Source organism: Vigna umbellata, chromosome 2 (assembly GCF_029865625.1).
Source record: "Vigna umbellata cultivar VRB3 chromosome 2, Vumbellata_1.0, whole genome shotgun sequence".
NCBI lineage: Eukaryota > Viridiplantae > Streptophyta > Magnoliopsida > Fabales > Fabaceae > Vigna > Vigna umbellata.
Genome location: NC_142166.1, coordinates 6,594,248 through 6,617,686, shown reverse-complemented (window position 1 = coordinate 6,617,686; position 23,439 = coordinate 6,594,248). Strand labels below are relative to the sequence as shown.

Here is a 23,439-nt window from a genome sequence, read left to right as displayed (position 1 = left end):
CAGCATCTTTTAGAATAACAAATTTTTACTCAAGAAATTACTAGAAGAGAATCAAATGTATAATCCCACATTCTGCATTACTTTGTAATGTCAATAGGTTTTTTCCTTCACCTTTTACTTCTTTTTATTATAAGCATAATAAAGAGACTGGCTTTAAACAAAATCTCTTTTTTTTTTTCAATTTTGTAAGCTCTTTGAGAATAAGTTTCACTTTGTTATCAAGACCAAAAAAAAATGAGAGTTTAAAAACAAACACTCCTGCCTCCAAGAAGCTTTTTAAAAAGAATCATTGGTTTTTGGTTAATAATACCCCTTATCGTGTTTTACCAATCTAAAAGCAATAACAAAACAACCATATTGCCAGCCAAATAGTAATTAAGACACTGTCAACCAAAATTTCTCGATAAAACATTTAATAGAAGTTTTACACTTGTAAAAACAAAATTATATCCTTACTCTGGTTTACCATACTCGAAATTTTCAGATGATATGACAATTTAATCACGATGATATCAGCTGAACTAAAATACGACAGAAGTCCAAGCATCAACGCAGTCCAACCGATAAACAAAATGAACAATGCAGACTATAACTTCTACAGTTGATATAGTTCTACCATCCAAGAGGGAAAAAAGAAGAAAATTATGGTTCTATCGAGTTAGGAAAAGACTTATCATTCTTCATCAGAGCCTGAACTTTCTGCACCTTGACCATGTTTATTAACGGTGCCATTGGCAGCTTGATGCTTATTTTTTGTGTTTTGATCATCTTCTTCATCTTCGCTGTACTCACTCTCATAGTCATCATCATACTCTCCATCCTCATTGTCCTCATCCTCCTCAACTCCATCCTCCGTGATAGGTCCTTCATCGGCCAAAACAGCACCCCTGGTGCCAGCCCGAGTCCGTTTCAAAATTTTGAGCTTCAAATTTGTCCTTCTGTCACAGCCCAACCAAGAATCACACAAACAATAGCAAGTCAAACTGTAGTTACCCTCTGAAGGGGCCTGAAACTTGCCCAATACCAATCTAGAGCCCCCTTTCACCTTCTCAACTGCTTCTGCAACTGCCCTACTTGTCTCCTTCACATTTGCTCCTGACCCCTCCATAGATTCTTCAATTGCCTTAGATGCAGCAGTTAGAGCAGCAGCTTCATCCATGAAACTAACCTTCTGAGAAAACCATACATTATTTGAAATAGAATCTGCAAGCAAAAACCAGTAATTTTCTTCTTTCTGAAATGGGTAGTATGGGGCGTGTGGAAGAGCACCAATCAGGCCATTTCCCCTTTTAACATTTATCCAAGCATGGATTGTCACAATGTCACCCTCTTGTATACCCTCTTCACCTTCGGTCTCACAAGTTACCTCAAGTGTCAAGGAAGGCATCATGTCCAGTACAGTCTCAATGTCTTGCACTTCAGCAGAAGATAAGCCACCTGTTTGAATAAGCAGGTCAGCTCGCTCCTGAGAGTCCATGTCATGAAGTTCCTGAAATGTTCTCACCTTCTGCATTCAAGAAAATTCTCAAGTCACTATACAGTATACACAACTTCGGGCTAATTGTGCACACCAGAGATATCCATGCATTTAAAAAAAAAAAAAAAGATAACTCATTAATCCAAATTAGTAATTCAGCCACTAAAGAAGGATCCAATCCAATAATATTGCCCCATTTCAAAATTGGATGTAAAGGTTTCCTGTCATCTAGCTGAAGTAGTTACACTAAATTAAAGTAAATGGTTTCATTTTCAATTTTATAAAACATCTAAAAATAAAATATCAAGATTTACTCTTTACTCAAGTTCTCAATAAAGACTAATCACCATTTCACTAACGTGTTCTTTTTTTGTAAACTTAATTCATTTGAATACTATCCATTTGTCAATCTAGAGAGCACTTGGCATTGACACGAAAAAACTTGTATTAAATTGGATCAAGCAAGGAGCTAATTAGCTACAGTTAGATCCCCAGGACAAATGTGTATAAAAAGGTTTGTTGATATCTTAACTCAGGCCAATGTTCAATATCTTTAAACCATGAAAGTATGAGTAAAAAATCATTTAGAATTGGTTGGCAAGATTAGGAATAATCTTGACATACCTTGCGGGCCACCTTCTTAATAATAGTCTCACTAACGTGTGGCAACTGCAGAAACGGTGCAATGCCTTCAGGTGATCCACCAGTAGATTTTCTAGCGCTGAGAGGAACAGCCTGCATAGGAGATCATAAATCATGAAAAAGCACATCCTATAAATATTGTTTTACATAAAAGCAACGAAAACAAATATTAATTGATGATATATTCAGTTAAAATGCTTGGCTATTACAAGACAAGAAAAACAAACATGAAAAACAATGAGCCGCAAATTTCCATATAAAATAAAATTATACCAATAAGACATCCTTTCAAACTACACTGAGACCATATCTATATGTGCAAATTTGTGTAGCATAACCGAATTGTGTTGTTCTTGAAGAGATGACGTTACACCAAGAAACATCTACATAAGAACCAAAAGATGCTGGAGGAAAAAATTAAAAAGACTTTTGGTTTACTCAACAAGCTCAGGCACATCTTAAATGCATTTACCAAAAAAAAATCTTATTAGCCAGGTGTGACAAATAGAAAATATGTACATGTCCTCTTAACGTGTGTGCAAGATATTGAGATATTTCTCCCATATTCTAAAAGAGGCAAAAAAGAAAATGTGAAATACATTATATACAAATACTAGAAAGTGGTTTTCTGTCACTTTAACTAAGTTAAATAGTATTTCCTTTTCTCCTTATATGATAGAAGTGTAGGGGTGGCCGAAGTTATATCATTTCAAGGTCATTTATAAACAAGCATGGGATAGAAACATGACAAACAATTACAACTCAACTTACAAACAAATGACGATAAAGAATAAAATGAATACTATCCCAAAGTATTCAGTATTGTGAGAGTATTCTGTAAATGTTAAACATGATTTTTCAAAACTGAACATATCAGGAGATGCAATTGGAGAAAATAACTGCATATGGAAAATTCGAATTAGATTCATCACCTGGATGATAGATTGAGAAAGTTCAACAACACCAATTGCAGGCCTCAGCCAACCATGGCCCTGAGCATTTCGGGGTATAACTGCCATCTTTTAAAAAATAGTAGAGCATTAAGAGTGTACAGAAATACAAATATCACAGACTCATGACTAAAATCCAGAAAGAGGGATATCATATACATCATACAAGAGATTCATCACAAGCAAAAACTAAATATTACAACGACCAACCAGTATATATAATAAGCACATTTTCATGATAGGTATGATCTAGATTTGGTACTGTAAATCTCAGTAACCCGTTACTCTACTTCTATACCTTCTTTGCAGTAGCATAAGGAAAACAAAAAAAGCTACCAAAACTATTTTTAAAAACACAAAATAATAGCTTAAGAGAAATAACATATGGTCTGTATCTTTTCATTTAATTAGGTTTTCAGATATTTTCCAAGAAAGTGATGCCAAGACATTCATGACTGATTTTGCTAATATGATGTCATATGTAGCATTATTCTTTACATTATTCATCAATAACAAAAACCACACAGCTCATGAAATTATTTATTAGCTCTAATCAGTTCCCTTTTACAATATAACCTTTTTCCAGTTCACTTATAAGGGAGGTAAGCTGAAAATTTTCCACATGTTTGATTAAGATGTTTAGATACAACTTATTTTGCTTCTACCAAAAGGGAAAGAGAATATTCCCCTACTAAAAGTTAACAGTGTAAAGTATACTTCGATAAGTAAGGTGAAATAATATGCCAGACCTTCATTAATTCTTCAAGAAGGCGAGGTGCTGTTTCTAAAATTCTTCGAAAATCACTTTGTAAAGATGGAGACAAGGATGCAAATTCACGGGTCAACTGAGCTTGAACTAACAGCTCTGTCTGAAAGAAAATGGAAAAGATGTTGGCTCATAATGAAAGACCAGAATAGGACACTTGCGCTCCCAGAAGGAGAGAAAAAAATGGAAAGCTTCAATAAGCTTAGCCATACAAGAAGATACCTTAACTAGAGCAGGATGCTGCTTCCAAAACTTAGCCTGTTCCTGCTTGATGTTCTTGAGGTCAAGATTCAACTCACTTCTTACCAACAACAAAAGCTTCTGAAGAGGTTCATCATCAGTCCTACGAACTGGAATTTCCATATATTCGGCAGCTTTGATGAAAACATCCATGACTTTGCTGTACAACGTCACACATAATAAACTTTAAAGTTTAGAATGGGTTAAATAAAATAAGCCAACTGTTTTATTTTAAATCTCAGATAAGTAATATTTTAAATCCCAATGTTCCATCAACATTGCAGCACAATTTAATCTTGTAAGTTCAGTATGAAATGGAAAGGGGTTTTAAAATCTTATTTATTTTACATAAACATCCTTTTGCAAACTAACACTGGTGATATTTCTAATTGAACTTCAATTTAATTTAAGTATATAAAGAAATAGATAAACATACATCAAAATGAAGACCGACAGAGTTTAACAGAAAAAAAATGTACAAACCTGGGGGCCAAGGAAGGCTTCATGAGGTAATAGTAAGTGGAAAGTGTTTGATGCATCACATAGTTGCCAGTATACTTTGACGATCTGGAGAGATAAACAACAGCAATAACCAGTGGCAAGAGAATGCACACACCAACAATCCAAAGCAGAAGTATTCCCCCAGATGCCCCATCAATATTTAGCAGGAATTGTGGAAGAGCTATACCCATTTGAAATCCCTGCAATAAAATATCATGTATATTTCAACAGTGTAAAACAAAAAGATAAAAGCGTCTTAGCATTTTACCATAACCTTGTGTTTTTACCTGTCGGCCATCAGGATGGCCATATTTTTCATAATTTTCACGAGCTATTGGATCTGTAAGAGCTTGATAAGCCTTGGCAATGTACTCAACAAAGTACTTGTGTGCCTCTAAATGAAAAGGATCAAAATATATCAGTTACATGGGTAATTGAAGAAAGCCTGCATCCCAGCAAACATCAGAGTTTGGAATGCAACAACACAAAAATAAACAATTGAAACACCTTCAACCTGGATCCGGATTTTTATCTGGATGGTATTGAATTGAAAGTCTCCTATACTTTTTCTTTATTTCAGACTCTGCCGCTCCAGGCTCTAACCCTAGAATACTAAATGGGTCGAAAACTTCGATCTGCACAAAATTTACCGTGAAAATTTCAAAATGTGGACCATTGGAACACTTAACCAATGAGTAAAATGTTACACCACAAATACAAGATCCCTCGATACTAATCTAAAATCACATGCAGTGGAATAGCTAAATTCATTTTAACCTATTTATTGTTTACCTCACGGCTCATGGTCTTTATGTAATAAACCAGAATAATCATAATCACCCAAAGCAGTAATAATGTCATATTACTACAGGTTGACACATTCGAAATCTGCAAAATCAAAGGGAAAAGAGCACCACTAAGAAGGAGAAACAAGACATAATACCAGAGTTAGATTAAATACCACAAATAACTAAGCAATCATCTAAGACAATGAAATAAACATGATCTGACCCTCTTGAATATTGATTTATGGTACTTGCCCGACCGCGAGCATTCAGAGCACTGACAGTGTATGCTCTTTGATTTCTTAGAGGCAGCTCGGCACAACTTTGTTATTGTGTATGGCACTATAGGAATGGCCATTATTGTCAAAATGAATATTGGGAACAGTGCACTATTCTCCTCTGAAGCTGCCATAGTTCCCTTCTACACCCAATAACCTCGATAGTTACCAGACCTGAAAAGAAATTTCTCGTCATTACTCACAACCCAATCTTCAGACACAGTCTTTCATCAGGAAAAGAAATAACAAGCACATAAACTCAAGAATCAGAACCCACACAAAATGGTTTCAACATCGTTTACTGTGGACAGGAAACCAGACGGAATTCTAAAAAATCGCGATTATCAATGAATGCCACTCGTGAGAAACCCAATCCGGATTCTACATAAAGGACTCTAAAAGAATTAGATGTGCTAAAGAAAACGCACTAATCATCAAATTTGAATAGAAACAGAAAAGTAAAAACTAATTCCCCTTTCCTCACACACACACACACACACAAAACGCAAAGCAGCTTCAATTTCAGTTGAAGACTAATAAAGTATAAGTTTCAGGCAGTCACAGATAGCAGAAAGTGAAAATGCGCAGTTTCAAAATCTTCATAAACCTAATTACCGACAAATTATGATATGGAGAGGTTTAATTGAGGAAATTAAGAGATCGAATCGAAACAACAAGGAAAGCAATCCATATGAAATGATAGAGATCGAAAACGCACAGACATGCAGAAAGAGAAGAGGGAGACCTGAGTCTTGGGATTCGAAATGGTGGAATGAAAGGTCAACTTCGATGGGGGGAGGGAAATTGGAAGAGATGGGACCTGAGAACACAGGAGTGAAGGAGATGAGATCCCAGCCAACACACAAACACAGAGGACAATTACATAATTTTACGCCTTAAGTATTATTTTAGTCCATATGAAATTAATGAATTCTTGATTTTAGTGTGTAAAAAATAAATTAAAAAATAAATTAAAAAATAAAATCTTATTTTTCTGTCTTTGCAATCTCATTTACTCGATAATGTTCCAAGGGGTACACTTATTTTTAAATAAATATAATTGTATGCTTAAGCCTGTCTTAAAATATGTAAAATTACTCTTCGAAAAAAATATAATTATTTTTTTCTTTTAAAAGAAAATTTAATCAAAGCACACATAATAATAAATATTTAAAGTTCTAATTATTTTATAAAAATATATACTTTGTTTTTTAATTAAATATTAAATTAAAAATTAAGTCAATAATGTTATAAAAAAACAATGTTGTTTAATAAAAATATAAACATTTTAAACGGTTTAGTAAAAGTTTAATTAAAAATAGACAAATTTAGTATAGAATTAAAATTTAAATTGTGTATTGTTATTTTCTACTTATTTAAGGAAAAAATTAATAATAAATTTAAAATTTAATTAAAAAATATACAAAATTTAAAAAATTTTAATAGAAATTGAATAAAAAAACTAAATTTGTTCTGAACTTACTACTTAATCCAATAAGATAATTTGCATATTTTATGATCACAATTTATTTAAAAAGAGAAGATTATTTGTGTATCTCTTCGTTGCCAACCAAATTTTATTGTTCAAATGAAATATATGCTTTCATTAAATTCTTATATGTGTGTGAATAATAAGAATTTATATACATAAATAACTAAAAATAAAAAATAACAGTATAATATTTTATATTTGGAATAGACGAGGATTAACTAATGTGTATTATTTTTAAATGACTAAAACAGCAACTGCATTTTGGAAGACCAGTTTTTATTATTTGTTAAAATATTACGAATAAATACATTACATTTAAGGACAAAAATTATAGTAGAATCTACAATTAAAAATATTAAATGAGAGAAATAAGATAATCTAGAAATAACTTTCTCACAAGTAATTTTCTTTTAATCTCAAAATCATAAAAATTTGTTTACACGAGCTCTTACAAAAAAATGAAGAATATAAATAAAAGCATTGTTTATGAAATAATATGGTTTTCTTTTATACATTATTTTTCACTTTAAAATCATAAAAATATGTTTACTAGAGCTCTTACATTAAGAAAAAAAAAATGAGCAATATAAATAAAAAAAAATTGTTTTCTTATAAGTTACTTCTCACTTTTATGTTCTATATGTAACTCTTATTTTGAAAAGTTTACATTGACTATGAATCGGTTATAATAAAATATATAAATGAAAGCAAGTTTCGCTACTTAAATCAATTTTCTAAAATTTAATTAGATTTAAATTTACTTTTTAAATAATACGATAATTATTTAAAATGTTCCTTAACAAAATTTATTATTTATTAAATTTATTGTATCATTAGTATCTAATTCTACACTTAATGAGTATATGTTTTAATATAAACACAATTAAATTCTATTTATGTAAATTTAATTTAAATTATATTTTAAAAAAACACCATTTCTAATAACTTACACAAATAGAGTATTAAAATAAATAGGTGTTTAAAGTAATGAAACTGAATATTTTATTTTAAAATAATTTGATAATATAAATAAGGTTTAATAGTTTTATTTGTTCTTAGTTTCGTTCTTAGTTTCGTTGCAGTGTGACAAGTTGGTCCAACCTTTTAAAAAAGTGTCAATTTGGTTCATACTTAATTTGTCTCAATCAAGTTTCTTCGGTTAAATATACGAAAATGGCATTAGTTTTTTTCTCTCTCTCTCTGCTTCTCTACAACGCAGCAGCTCTTGTCAACTCTTTATCAGTAGTATGGTTTACGTTCATGATGCATAAGATCATTTTGTAAGATAATTATATACACTTTTGTTATATCAAAATTTTATCAATTTAATATTATAGAGTTATTATGTTTTCTTTTTAAAGGTTGAAACCTATTTGAGAATTTAAAGAGAAAAAAAAACACACATAATAATATATATATATATATATATATATATATATATATATATTTATTTATTGAATTGATGTTTTTAATTAATGTTGTTTTTTATCAATAAATTTTTATTCTAAAGATTGATGAGTTGACAAAATATTTTATATTATTTTTCATAAATTGTAAAAATATAATAATTTATAAACGAACATAATCTTTTATAATAATTTGAAAATAAAAAATATATTTAATCCATAAAACATTAATTAAAAAAATAAGTTTTATAAGACTATTTCACTGTAATAAAAGTGATAAAAGAATTTAAAAGTTGTAAAAAGGTTGAATTATAAGAATAAAAAACAATTCCTTCCTAACAAGAGTATATATTTTTTCAACAACAAAATAAAATATTAATTAAAAAAATAATAGTGTAATAAACTCCTACATTACACAAAAAAAGTAGTAAAAAATATATTAAAATTGACGTGGCACAATAAAATCCACTAAAAATACATTAAATCTAAGTCATATGAATGCTCCATTAATGCAGAGAGAGAAAGAGAAAGATTGTATAGTGGGGAGGTGTAGGATATTTTTGGAATAAAAGAAAATAGTGAGAATGTGTATAGAGTATTTTTGGAATAAAAGAAAATAGTGGAGAGGTGCAGAAGCACTTGGGGTGGTGGAGGGAGTAACACCCTTTTTTGGATGATGGATCCAGAAAAGTGTGGTCGATATATTTGAATACTTGATTAACTGAGTCAAAACACTATAAATATGACATTAATAATAATTTATTTTCACTTTTTACATTAATTAAAATTTGATTTCAGAAACTCTAACCAAATTACTAACTTAAGCATGAATTTTTTTTTTTGCATGATCTTAATTTACAAGAAAAGTCTTAATTTACAATTTGATAGTGCATTACACCAGATCAGATCCAAACACCAAAGACAAAACCTCTTCTTTTCATTTTCTTCTATTACACTTTCTTTCTCTTGCTATAAAAGTCCTAATTTACAATGTCACGAACAACATCACACCATGAGAAACCCAAACACCAAAAACTACATATATAATACACTAAAAATTTATATATTTCATTATTGTCACTTATACAACAAAAGTGAGCATATAATTTATTATAGTTATAAATGAAATCACCTATATATAAAAGATGGTTCTTATCATTAATAATTGAATAAAAACTAAAAATTTAAGCTATTTATTTTTTTAATGTAAATAATCATATTGTTTACAGATAATTTATTTTATATTTTATTTCACAAACTTATTTTGATAATTTTCATTACAAAACATGATATTTTTACTGCAGAAATTGAAAGAGTTAGCATAAGACAAACTAAATTATCAATTAAGAAAATTATATGTAAGACAAACTCTTATCTTCTTTAATATTTAAAATCACTCTTAAATATAGGGAGTCTCTTAGATTTTGGGATCTTAGATTTAGGGAAACCATTTATTTTAAAAATATTTGTTTTTATCAAAAAGGGAAATATTATATATAGGGAGAGTTTATCTCTTAACCTAGTATTTTTAAAGGTGTAATGACAATTTGAGTAACACTTTGACTATGATAATGAGTGGTGATTTTTATTTTGCATATTTTATACTTTTCATTAAATAAAATCTTACTTTTATCTTTATTTGTTTAAAAAAATTTTATGGTCTATGTAGGGGAGTTCTTCTTTGTGAGGTGGGTAGTATTTTGATTTTGATAAAAAAAAAGAGGAGAAAAGTTGAAAGCAAAAGGAATTTAATATTTTCTCATGAAGATTGTGTAATTGCATGTTATTAAAAAAGATTTCAACACAATTTTGTGAATGCTAAGTGCTAGTTTTGTGAATGCTCTGACATTGAGCGCTAACATGGTGCCACTAAACACTAATTTTTGAATGCTTTGGCATTGAACGCCACTGCCGAGGCAATTTCACTATTTTTTCTATTTTTCTCTTTAGCTACTTTGGTGGTTATGATAATATTCATGTTCATGGCTTTAATGTTAATATATTTTATGAGAAAGCATTGTTATGGGCTTGTTATTGGATCTGAGAATGTATGTGTTTGGTGTAATTCCAAGAATCTCGCAGAGAGATTCAATGCTGACATTTATATGTGCTTAGCATAATTTTAAGAATATCATGGAAAGATTTTATGATGGCATCACTAGTGCAGAAAGGGCTTTAGACGTCTGTTATTTTGGCCTTTTAACATCAGATCCAGATCCGACGTCTTTGTGGGTGACGTTAATCAAACGTCGGACTGGGTATAACCGACGTCTATATAGACGTCGGATAAGGGTATACCCGACGTCTATATAAACGTCGGATGTATAGATATCCGACGTCTATTGCCCTGGAACGTTTTGTCCCATGTAACTCATTGGACGTCTGTGTGCACTGACAAACGTCTATAAACGTCAGACATGGCATTAACAGACGTCTACTAGATTTTTTTTTTAAATTAATTTATTTTTACAATAAAATCACACCTAAAAAACAGAAAATTGTCCCATAATAGTATATACTATAATATATATATATATATATATATATATATATATATATATATATATATATATACGCGTTTCAACTAAAGAAAGTTCTACTTAATATAAAAAATAATACAATACCAAAATTATCAAAATATAAACTTAAAATAAACCTAATAATGTTCAACAACAAATATAAGTGTTCCTAGCTCCATCTTTGCAGAAGATAAGTTGTTTACTCCTGCCTTATCTGCCTAATTGTGTCCTCTGGTATAGGAGATGTACTTGAAGCGCTGCTAAATGAAGAAAGATTCATTATGGTTTCATATATGTTCAAAGATGAATTTGATTTGTAATGTATTGAAGGTATGCATCACTAACCCATTCCAGTCATCTGTAATGACAGCTCGAATGATGGTCTTATCCAAGACATGACATAGAAGCCACATTCCCATGAATCTAGCTGCTTGTTACACTAAAATGACAAACTAAATAGTCAAGAATTTAGATAATTCAATAACATAGAAAATGAATTAGAACTATAAATGACTTACTACCCTTGGATACAAAACTTGAACTAGTTGACCTCGAGACTTACTACCTTTGGATACAAAACTTGAACTATTTACGAATAGGTAGAGTATTATTTTCTGGAAGCATCTCCTTCAACAACTCCAACAACTCTGTGAAACTTTTATCAATCCATTCATTCCTTGCTTTTAAACTAAACAACTTCAATGTTGCAGACAAATGTGTAAAGTTCGAGCATCCTGGGAACAACAGTTGCTCTGAATCATTTATAAGAGAATCATACAAATTAGCTCTTCCAACTCTGTTAGCCAATTCTCGCAAAGCGCAAGCCAAAATTCGCACAGCTAGAAAAAGGAAATTCGCATAGCGCACCAGTACCTGTGCGCTGAGCGAATAACATCAGTTGAAGTGCAGCAGTTAAAGGAAATTCGCACAGCACACACACTTGTGCGCTGAGCGAATTAATTAAGTTAAGTGGCTTAAAAAGATGTGACAGAAAGGCAGAAACGATCTTCTGACACATGAACAAAGCGAGAAAAATACCGGAGAACTCAGAAGACGATCAAGAGACCTTTCAAGACGTCAAGACTTCACTTTCTGCAAGGAATTGCTGTAAAGAGTACGTTTGAGATGTCTAGGATAGGCTAAATTTTTTGTTCATTGGAATTGGTTGTATGATGACACATTAATGTAAATTTCCTGTGCAATATATGTTTTTGTTCTTGTTCTTTTTTTGACTTGCTTTTGATTATACGGAAGTATAATTCTCTTTAAAAGTTCTTTTGTACTGGGAAGTATTTTTAGAACCAGAAACGTAAGAAAAGAAACTAAAAGTAACTACGCTAGGAATAACTTTTATGCTTTTGGTCATTCTCAACATCTGAATCTAATGCAAAATTATTTGCTGAATTAATTAAGGAATTAATAATTCAATAGATAATTTTAGAACTTGTTTTAAGGAATTAAACCAAGATACTCTTATCTAAATGCTTGAACATAGAATGTATGTTGTCCAGGATTTTACTGTAATGCTAGTCAAAGACCAATTCCAGTGATCTTTTATCGTATTTTTCAATCTTAATTTTTTTTACGTTGTTAATGTCATGCTAATTTCCAAATTGAAATCACAAATGTTATCATCAGTAATTGATCTTGATAAATAATTTTAGTTGAATAACGTGACTCAAATTCCCTTGGGAGAACGATACTCTTAACTTAATTCACTGTATTACTTGAACGATTTGGTATACTTACGAAAAAGTTATCAGTCCTTTAAATGATCACTCACCCATTCTTCCACATAATTCGTTCCTCGTGACGTGGTAGGTTGGTCCAGTACTTCTCCATGTCAAGTCCAAATGGTATAAGTTCTCATTATGCCGAACATGAATAGGTGGTCACACACATTGCCTAAGTTTTGCCGTATTTGATTAAGACAACGAATACGAGGACAAAAATATGTCCCGTTCACAGACTTTGCATTTTGTTGAACATATTGCAAGAACACCGAAACACCCTTCTCATATTCTTCACTGATGCAACGTTCATTTATCCAGCTTCGATCCATATTATGTTCGTAACATACTTCATCAGTTTCAATTTTTTAACTCTCACAAGGTTATGCCCTACCCATTCAGAAAAAATATTTTTCATAAATTGCTAAGACACATGCAAAGAAGTCTACATAATAAATTTGATAAGATTTCGGCAACATTTCGCATTGGTCTTTGAAATACATGAAATGAGAGTAGTCAAGGATGACCACAATCAAATATGTATCCAGAGAACAACACAAATACTGAACCGAAATTTTATCAATCTTATCCATAAACTCCAACGTACATGTTATAACAAATTATGAAAAATAATTTTTCTAAACTGTATAATCGGACAATTCAAAATTTAATACAAACGATTAAAAGATTAATCGTTTGTGTTAAATTTCAAACGGAAACTAAGTTTCACTCAATGACTTGATACTTATAATCTAACATGCCAATTATAATAACACAACTAAACTTTATCACATGCATATTCAAAAGTCAATAACACATGCATACCCAAAAGCCAAAAACATGCATACGCAAAAACCAATAACATGCATACGCAAAAGTCAATAACACATGCATACCCAAAAGTCACCTACCCTATCAGTCATATAGACGTATGTTACAAGGGGGTCGACGTCTATAATATTATAGATGTCGGAGATGGCAGGATCAGACGTTTATATGGCGAAAAAAAATGACTTTTCACCTACCTGTCAGGAATATAGACATCGGGTAGGTGGGGGACCGACGTCTATAATATTCTAGATGTCGGGCCCCCTACTAACTGACGTCTACATGGCCAACTTATTTACGAAAATGCCACCGGTCAATTTTTTATGTTGGATATTATGTAATCCGACGTCTAAGAGGTGACGTTAAAGGTCGTTTATGCACTAATGAATTCATTTAGTGTATACATTGATGTATGATTTCAAGTAATAATGTATTATCTTACATTCTAATAATTATTCACATTCAAATAGAGTAAAATGTGTTATGTGGTGAAAAGTAGCAGGAAGCTTGGTTTATGGGCTTTGTTTGGCTTAAAGTGCAAAATTAACCTTGTGTGGTGAAACATATTGGCAATGGCTTTACAGAGAAGTAGAGCCACCAAAATTGTACGTCTCTAGTGAATCCGATGTCAATGTATATATATGAATAATTGAGGTTAGAATAATCTTACTTGTGTGCATATCCTTATATTGTGTCTATTTATACTTAAATTGTATTTATAATATGACTTATTTGATGTTAGATAACTTTTTTGTACATTAACTTACCATTTTGTGTGTTTGTTTGTCTCTTTTAGTATGAACAAATGGAAAAGGAAATGATGATGCGCTTCTTAAAAAAAGGTGGTGAAAGTGTTGTATAGTTTTCGTGATTTTTGTGTATAAGAGTTTTTAAAAAGCTTTAAACAACATTAACTTCTTTATATATAATCTTTTGAAAGATTTTAGTTATGTTTGGTTTCAATATATATACATTCTCTTATTATAATTATTGTTTCAAGATAACTGTAAAATACTATATATATTTTGACTATTTGCTTTGTATGATAAATTTTATAATATTTTATTTAATAATTTTATATTATTAAACAGGATGTTATATATGTTTTCTTAAATTTCACAAACTTTATACTTATCTCATAAAAAAGAAATCATTATAACACTAAAAAAGAAAAGTGAAAAATTATAATCTGAAAAAAAACTCAGGAAATATTATTGTATATTTATTTGTTATAGTAATACATATATTAGTCTTAATCGTAATTGTACCTTATATTTAACCTCGAATATAATAACTTGATTAGAAGAAGTACCAAGGAAGTTTAAGTTTTATTCTATATATATATATATATATATAATATTGCAATATCACGCACAATTACTGTTTCTATGCAACAGATTAATTTCAACCACGAAAAAAAAACATGAACATTTAGAGGCACTTCACTGTATAGCTTTTTAACTAAGCACAATTTAATGTTTTAATGAATGATATAAAAAGCTTTAAATGTTACAACAAACTGCGGGGAAAAAGTGAAGAAAAAGTAAGAAAATAGGAACAATGATATGGTAGAAGGAAATGAGCAAATATAGGATGTGGCCACTTTGGGGAAAAGGACAAAGACTCCAAGCCTCCAATACAACACAAACCTCTTAAACAACCTGCTCACAAACCACAACACACACACCAATGCCATCACCCTTCACCAACTTTACCACTACAACCACAACCAACACCTCCTCTTTCTCTCTCTCTCTCTCTCTCTGCGTTACTCTCCACAACACAAACAAAACCAAACACGTAACAGAAACACATCACATGCCACCAATATTGTCCCTCCTCACAAACTGCAACACTCAATGGCTTCTTCCAATTCCGTTTCTTCTCTTAACGTCGTCGGATACACACACACTACTTCTCCACCAAACAACCACCTATCATCGCCATCACACATCACTCTCCTCGCGCTAACGCTCGTCATCCTCGCCGTTACCGTTTCGCTGGCTGTTTATTTCCTTCTCCGTTACCGTAACCGTTTCCTCCGTCGTATCTCTCCCTCATCCGCTTCATTATTCTCGTCCGGGAATCCGATATCGTCGGACACCGCTTCGCCTTCCATCCTCGGCTCTCTACCGGCGTTCTCCTTCTCCTCCGTGACGAGACGCTCCGCCTCATCCGGTGGCGGCGAGGACTGCGCTGTGTGCTTATCGAAGTTCGAGCAACACGACCTTCTCCGTTTGTTACCTCTATGCTGCCACGCTTTCCACGCTGAATGCATCGACACGTGGCTCCAATCGAACCTCACGTGTCCGCTCTGCCGATCCGCCGTCAGCGCGTCGGAGTCTGACCTCGCCAAGGTCTTCCGCTCGTCGTCCGTCGCCGGCGGCGAGAGCTTTCGGCTTGAGATAGGGAACATCAGCAGCAGCGACCGCCGTGGAGCGGCGGCCGACGAGGAAACGCGCGTGAGGTCCTATTCCGTTGGTGCGTTCGAGTATTTAATCGACGAGGAGGCTGCGGCTGAGGTTGAGATTGAGGTTGCGTTCGGTTATGCTATCCAGAGAAGCGTTTCTGGCGAGAAACATGACGGCGCTACGGTGGAGGCTGCGGCAGATTCTCTGCCGAGCTTGGCTGCTGAGGTAGGGCGTGGAGGAAGTAACAATAGTAGTGGCTGGTTGAAGGATTACGTTGATCGTCTTTCGAATACGATGTCGTTTCGAAGTTCTGGAAGGTTCTTCACTGGGAGTAGTCGCCGAAGCGACGTCGTTGAGGGTGGAGATTACGATGCTGAAGCCAACCGTTTGGGGGATGAAATTGGTGAAATGTTTCGATGGCTCTCGGCGGTTTGAGATGTAAATTAACGGAATAATTAGTGCAGATTCAGAATTTTATAAAAGTTTAATTTGATTCACTGTTGCAGGATATATGCATTCATCTTCGTTGCATGAATAGCATTTCCCGGAGCACATGAAGGTATAAAATCACTGAAATTGCAATTATTCTTTTCCTTTCTTCTTCGTTGTTTCTATTGTTTTTACTTTACACCGCAAAACCGGAGGCGTCGCTGAGTGAGAGATACTATGCATACTGCTTTATGTTGCAGAAAACTAATCCTAGCAAATTCTCTGCTTTTAAAATTTGATGGGCTTAAATTTTGATTTTTGTTTTTGTGTTTATTTTTTATTTTATTTTATACTAAATAAATATTATTTTTAATTTCTAATATAATAAAATAAATTAATATACCAATATTTTAATATAACGTTCACACGTCATGTTAAATAACTTTGAAATCGGTTACTTTAAAAATTAATGAATAAATTATTTTATCTATCAAGGCAAATTATGAACATTTACTTTTAAAACTTATATAGCGTTATATTAGCTTCAACGTTTTTCTTTGTAAAACCTATTTTATCAGTTATCACAAATAACTTGCAGATCAATTTTTAATTGGGAAAAACTTACTGTATCATATTATATTAGCTTCAATGTTTTCCTTCGGATAACCTTTTATAAATTATCACAATTAGGTTGCAGTTAATTTTTAAATAGAAAAAACATAATACTCTTACCATCACATTTACAATTTAGACTTCATATATCTAATAAAATATGAATTATACCAATAAATTTTGAATTTATTTGAAAAACAAACCAATTGTGACGATAATAGATTGTAAAAGTTTTGTCCTTTTTTCTCTTTAAGGTTTAATTATTTTGGAGTTCTATGTTCATGGAGATACATTTTAAATATGTTTTTTTATTATTTGTTGTCTTAATTAGATTCTTATTTTTGTAAAACTGATTTAATTACACTCTTGTCTTCAATTTCAGTAAACAACTTTAAGATTACAGTCATGTGGCCTGACTTTACAAATCTGAACCATGTGATACATTGATGGTGACTTTGCAAATCTGAATCATGTGACACATTGAGAGTGTTAGTGAGTGGGTTTTGTAATTTTGAAATGAAAAAAAAACTGGGATTTCATTAAACCCCTAATTTGCGAAAATATTTAATTAAAAAGGGTGCTTGAAGTGTTCCAAATTGTTCTTCTGCAAAGTAGGTGTCTGGGTTGCGAAAATCCCTCTCTCACCCAAAAATTAGGGCTTTCGAATTGGGAAAAATTTGTTCCTGTGCCTTTTCTCTCTTCACAATTGCTAACGCATATAGGTTTCACCCCTTTCATGTGCGACGGCACATGGCAACGCAATGGTGTTCGTGTTCTGATGATGGTTTTCCCTATTGCGTGTTATAGGTTCGACTCGCGGAGAAGATGAACTCGTGAACTGGGCTGTGTTTTCTGATTGTAGGTTTTGAACCGCGATTTGGGTGCTTAAAGATGATGGAGGACACGAATTTGGTTTGTGAGACGCAATTAGGGTTCACAGCGACGACAGTTTGGGTTTGATGTTTGTGATTGAGGATTTTTCTGGATTTGTAGGTGAAGACACAAAGATGACGATTTGTGGTTGTAGGTCTGGTTTGCAATTTGGGTGGCGGCGTAAGCATGTGCGAGACTCAGAGCAAATCAGAGCAAATCGCGTTTCCTTTAATCACGCCGCAAATCTGCTTCCTCCAACGAAACCCTAATATTATTGATGAACAACTAATTTGATTGAATGAACCCCAATTTGGAATGAAAAGAAATAATTCACTCAAACCCTACTTTCATTACTTGATTCTGTGCAAACAAATTCCTAAATAATATTTAATTTAGCATAACATGTTTTATTTTAATTAAATTTTAGTTTTTTAAAACTTAAAATAACTTAAAAACGCACTGAAATTGACGACAAGAGTGCAATTAAATCAATTTTACACGAATAAAGACCTAATTAAAAAGACCTTGAAAATGATTAAACTTTTTTTTAATTATAAGAATCTAATTATCACAAAAGTGATTTTCTTTTTATTCTTTAATGTGTGTACTATATGCTACCAAACGATAACTCTTTTTTCTCATTTCAAGAAAATTGCATTTTCATCTCATGGAATCAATATATTTTAAACTTTAGTTTATTTTAGTGTAAAGGAATAGGTGAGCAACTATGAACAAACCACTCGAGAACATTTTTCATTCCATTTCAATTTCTAAGGTCAAGGTGACTAATAAGTAATAACTAATTTTGAAAATCATTTTATTATCGTCATTAGCGTTTATAGTTTATTTTAAACACCAAAATACATATTTCATAAAATAAGGAAGTGTATTTATATTTCGTAATATTTCAAAATTATTAAATACCTGTACCACAAATTATATTGATCACAACATTCTTTTTTCTATCAAAGTAATCAAACCTCCTCATATCAGGATTTGCTTCTATGTTTTAATATATGGTATAAGTGTGCCATATCAATTTATATTTCATAATTAAATTTAATTTATCTTTAAGTTTTAATTTATTAATTGATAATAGATAGTAAACAAATTTATGGGCATCGAGTGGATGGGCTGAAAAATAGAATAATAAAAACAAGGGTGTTACTCCCTCCACCCCCACACGTCTCTTCCTCCACCTCCCCAATTTTCTAAAATGCCAATTATATCCTTCTAAAATGACAATTATATCCTCAAAAGTTAAAATTTTTTATTTTTATTATTTTAATATTTTAATTTATTTAAAACTTCTGATTTACTTCCCTCTGCACCTCTTCTCTCTTCCATTTTCGTTTACCTTTCTCTCTTCCGTTAAGCTTCTTCTCCACCTATAACAAATTCATATTTTAACAAAATTATTACGTTTAAAAACTAACCATATATAACATTTAAAATTATAAATTTAAATATAAATTACTGTAAATAAAATAAACAAATAAAATAAAAACGAAACGTAAAAGGAACACTGCCTCTGGACGGATGACATCCTTCAACGGATGTCAACATCCGTTGAAGGCAAAACGGATGTCGACATCCGTTTTGCCTTAAACGGATGTCGACATCCGTTTTGCCTTAAACGGATGTTGACATCCGTTGAAGGATGTCATCCATCCATAGGCAGTGTTCCTTTTACGTTTCGTTTTTATTTTACTACGTTTTGCGGCTCATGCAAGGATTATAGGCTTGGATATTAAAAGGATTATTGGAAGTATGGGAAGGATTTAGGGTTTAGGATTATTGGAAGGATTATGACTACGTACCTGGAGAGGAACCACGACAAGGGCACTACACCATAAACGCACTGCACCACGTACTGCACCGAGAACAAGAAGAAGATTGTTTGATAATTCTTTTCACGATCACCAAGCTTTGTAGAAAAATATTTTACTCATACAAGAAACTACGTAGGTTATCAGTGAAATATGTTATAAATGAATAAAATTAAAAAACAACAATTTTAAAAATAAAATTTTACTAAGGGGCAAAATAGTAAAGGAAAGGTGGAGGAAGGGGCAAAATAGTAAAGGGGAGGTGGAGGAAGAGATGTGTGGGGATGGAGGGAGCAACACCCTAAAAACAATGAGAGTGAAGGTGTGAGTTTAGAAACAATTGAGGGGGTGCTACTAGAAATCTTTAATTATTCCTTCAACAAAAAAAGAAAAGAAAAGGACACTCTGTCTTTCTTTTTCCATTTCTTCATTCTTCTCTCTTCAAATTTCACAAGTCTAACTTTCATTCCTTCTGTCTTTGAAAAGTTCTTCCAAAAATTGAGTAAAAGAAATTTCGAGCCCTCAATCTTAAAGGTTTTTTTTTTAAGTTCCTATTCTCTTTGAACTAATACATTAACAATGGGGTTTAGCTGGGAAATAAGGAGATTTTAAATTTTGAACTTGAACCGTGATGATTAATGGTTAGGTTTTTATTTTTTAGTGGTCAACAAGTTCTTTCAGTATTTTTTGTTTCATTATCTTTTTAGCCTTACATATCTTAGAGTCTAAAGAATATGGGGTATTAAAAGCTAGCTTTTTTTCTCTCTCTAAAATAAGTTTAATAGATAATTGTTTTTTAGTAAGTCATCCGTACAAATACTATGTGTTTTGGTATGCTTTACATTTCATTCATCAAAAGTGAGTCGGTTGGTCCGTTGTAAAAAGAAAATGCAGGTTGATTTAGTTGATTCGTATTGTATAACATTTATGCTGCTTTAAAAAAAGATGTCAATGTTGAAGAGAACATGTGAAGACGAATTAGAGTGGATATTGTTGTTCGTTTCAACAAATTTACGAAAAGGGAAAGGGAAACATTTGCGACATGTAATGGTTGTTTAATCTTCGTTCGCTGAGGAAAAGAGATTTGTGAAAAACTAATATTACCCCTCAACTATCAAATGAGGTAAAAAAGGACATGCAACATGGTGGAAATGACACCAAGGTTGTTTGGTGTATGAGGACAGATGATGCAACCATGGGCCTGCATTGAAGCAATGGAAGTGGTGGAGGTTGAAGACATTGAATTCTAAACCAGTGGAGCTAGAGATTGAAGACGAAGACCCAACTCGTATTCAATTTCAAGGGAGAAGGAATTAGTTCCACCTTATATAGAAAAATCATAAAGAAGTCGTATTTGGTTACAAACATGTCGTATTTGGTTCCAAAATAGGTGTAATCGATTCCAAGCTTTTTTATTCGATTTCAATGGTAGGCCTAATCAATTCCAAGCTTCTTTATTCTATTCTAATGACAACTCCAATTCTAATGGCAACTCCATTTCTGTTTATTTAAATACAATTTTTTTTCATTTAATTTTTTTTCATTTAATTTTTTTTCTTATAATAACTTTTACAATTATATATATTATTAATAATTATCATGTTACTTTTATTATTAAGTACGTTTTAGTAATCTTTAATTTATACTAATTAAATTATTTTTTTATCTGTCACATCAGTAATATTCTATAATATTTTTATAAATTTTATTTTCAAATCTATTTTTAATTATTTCAAAATCTCTTAAAAAATAATTAATTCTCTTCGAACTTTATTAATGATAAGAATAATTGTTGAAAAGATAATAAAAATAGTAAATAACTCAAAGCAATATTAATTCTTTCATATTTAAATAATACACGGAATAATGAGATGCATTAAATTAAGATGATAAAATAAACATTAAAACTTTTTAAAGTAAAAAATCCTTAATAAAAAAAAAACCGTGAAATCTAATCTACTAAAATCTCTCATTAATATAAGTTTTCTTGAAACTTAAAGGATCAAATAGAATAATAATTTAATTAAATTTTATTCTCAAACATAAACTTACAGTTAATTTAACAGAGATATATTAGTATTAAAAACATTTGACATTTTTTTTCTTAAAAATAATTTTATAATTAATTTAATAGAGGTATATTAATACTAAAATTTTTTGAGGTATTTTTTCTTAAACAGGATTCTATAAATAATTTAATAAAGAGATATTGGTACTAATTTTTTTAGGCCTTTCCTCTTAGAAGCTGAATATTCTATTTGTTTTATTCTTGAGGCAATTTTGGACTTATAAATCTATTTGTTTAAGATTTTTTGGTTGAACATGGTGTTAATATTCTTTTAAGGATTGTGCTCGTGTCTTATGTTGACTCTTATCGATGATCCTTTTAAAAGATTAGTAGTGATATCAAAATTGATGGTTAATTTTGGTCATCGACTCAAACAAATCATTACATTAAAAATCTTATTAATGAAAACTCCACTAAACATAATCCATTAAAACGAACGACAATATAAGAAGAAATATTCTTGATTAACTTAAAGAGAAAAATACCAATGTGAAGAAACTAACACATGAGAGAGAAATTATTGAAAATCCAAATGATTCTAAATCTCACTAATGAAAAAAATGAAAAAGTTAAACATAATGTAAAAATACATCATGTAAAAATGAAAAACCATAAATTTATCTTCTTAAAATTTTGAATTAAAGATAACGTTAATTGTGTGTGTTAAGACTCATGTTTTATTAATATTGATTCGTCTCAATGATCATTACAAAAAAAACTAATAATAATAATAATTACATTCAAATCAATTACTAACATTTTAACAAGTAATTTTCAAAAGGTTATAATTTGAGAATATATCATCACACAAAGAGGATAAACTTAAGGTTTAATTGCTTCCTTTGTCCCCAGTTTGGTTGAATTGTGTCAAATTCATCCTCATTTTTAAAAAAGTTTCATTGTCATCCTCACGTGGTGTAAAAGTTTCATTGTCGTCCTCACGTGGTGTAAAAGTGTCAATTGAATCCAAACATAGAAAAAATTTGTGTCAAAGTAGTCATTTTTCCTATATATCTGTGTCTTCCTTTCATACAATCAAGTACAGATATTCATTTTACCTTATCCAATTTAAGGCTTTTCATAGCTCCAGAGAAGTGACATATGAAAGGAAGACACAGAGATATAGGAAAAATGACTACTTTGACACAAATTTTTTCTATGTTTGGATTCAATTGACACTTTTATACACGTGAGGACGACAATGAAACTTTTTTAAAAATGAGGATGAATTTGACACAATTCAACCAAACTGGGACAAAGGAAGCAATTAAACCTAAACTTAAATATTTAAGTTCAGGCCAATTGACTATTAAGAAAGTTTTCGGATCAGAGAGGAAAGGTGAAGAAACAAAAAAATGCGATGATTTTTCGAAAGACGATACATTAAATTGCAAAAAAGGAAAAAAAAAACAGTCATCTTTCCGCTGTTATATGCGAAGAAAAGCAGGAAAGTTGCTTTCTTAATTTTTATAATAATTTGTATTTAAAAACTATCATAATTAATTAAACAAATAAATAAAACTAATTAAAATTGAATAAAATATAATAAAATATTTATTCTTTATTCTAATATACTAAATACTTAAATTATATTAATAAAAAT

At 31.2% G+C, this 23,439-nt stretch overlaps 1 protein-coding gene and 1 pseudogene across 2 annotated transcripts; one reads left to right on the top strand and one right to left on the bottom strand.

The window, feature by feature from the left end:
- Positions 1 to 375: 375 nt before the first annotated feature.
- Positions 376 to 6,526, bottom strand: ATERDJ2A (DnaJ / Sec63 Brl domains-containing protein). 2 transcript variants are annotated; one of them, XM_047308909.2, is made up of 11 exons: positions 6,385 to 6,526; positions 5,588 to 5,813; positions 5,369 to 5,464; positions 5,091 to 5,211; positions 4,864 to 4,970; positions 4,559 to 4,776; positions 4,058 to 4,235; positions 3,819 to 3,938; positions 3,052 to 3,138; positions 2,102 to 2,212; positions 376 to 1,507 (listed from the first exon to the last, which is right to left on the bottom strand). In XM_047308909.2, exons 2-11 carry the CDS (start codon positions 5,771 to 5,773, stop codon positions 674 to 676), a joined length of 2,058 nt encoding a protein of 685 aa, XP_047164865.1. In that variant the 5' UTR covers positions 5,774 to 5,813; positions 6,385 to 6,526; the 3' UTR covers positions 376 to 673. The 2 variants fall into 2 exon arrangements, with proteins under 2 accessions (XP_047164865.1, XP_087962029.1); XM_088105903.1 differs by having other exon boundaries at positions 6,358 to 6,500.
- Positions 6,527 to 15,165: 8,639 nt separating this feature from the next.
- Positions 15,166 to 16,625, top strand: LOC124834268 (E3 ubiquitin-protein ligase ATL4 pseudogene; annotated as a pseudogene).
- The last annotated feature ends 6,814 nt before the right edge of the window (positions 16,626 to 23,439 follow it).

What these genes read in the sequence shown, in the direction of transcription:
- ATERDJ2A (XM_047308909.2), bottom strand. Translation starts at nt 5,773, where the DNA reads ATGGCAGCTTCAGAGGAGAATAGTGCACTGTTCCCAATATTCATTTTG. An exon ending in TAAAGACCATGAGCCGTGAG is followed by an intron (nt 5,212 to 5,368) that starts GTAAACAATAAA and finishes AATTTTGTGCAG; the next exon opens with ATCGAAGTTTTCGACCCATT. An exon ending in TTAAGAAGGTGGCCCGCAAG is followed by an intron (nt 1,508 to 2,101) that starts GTATGTCAAGAT and finishes TCTTGAATGCAG; the next exon opens with AAGGTGAGAACATTTCAGGA.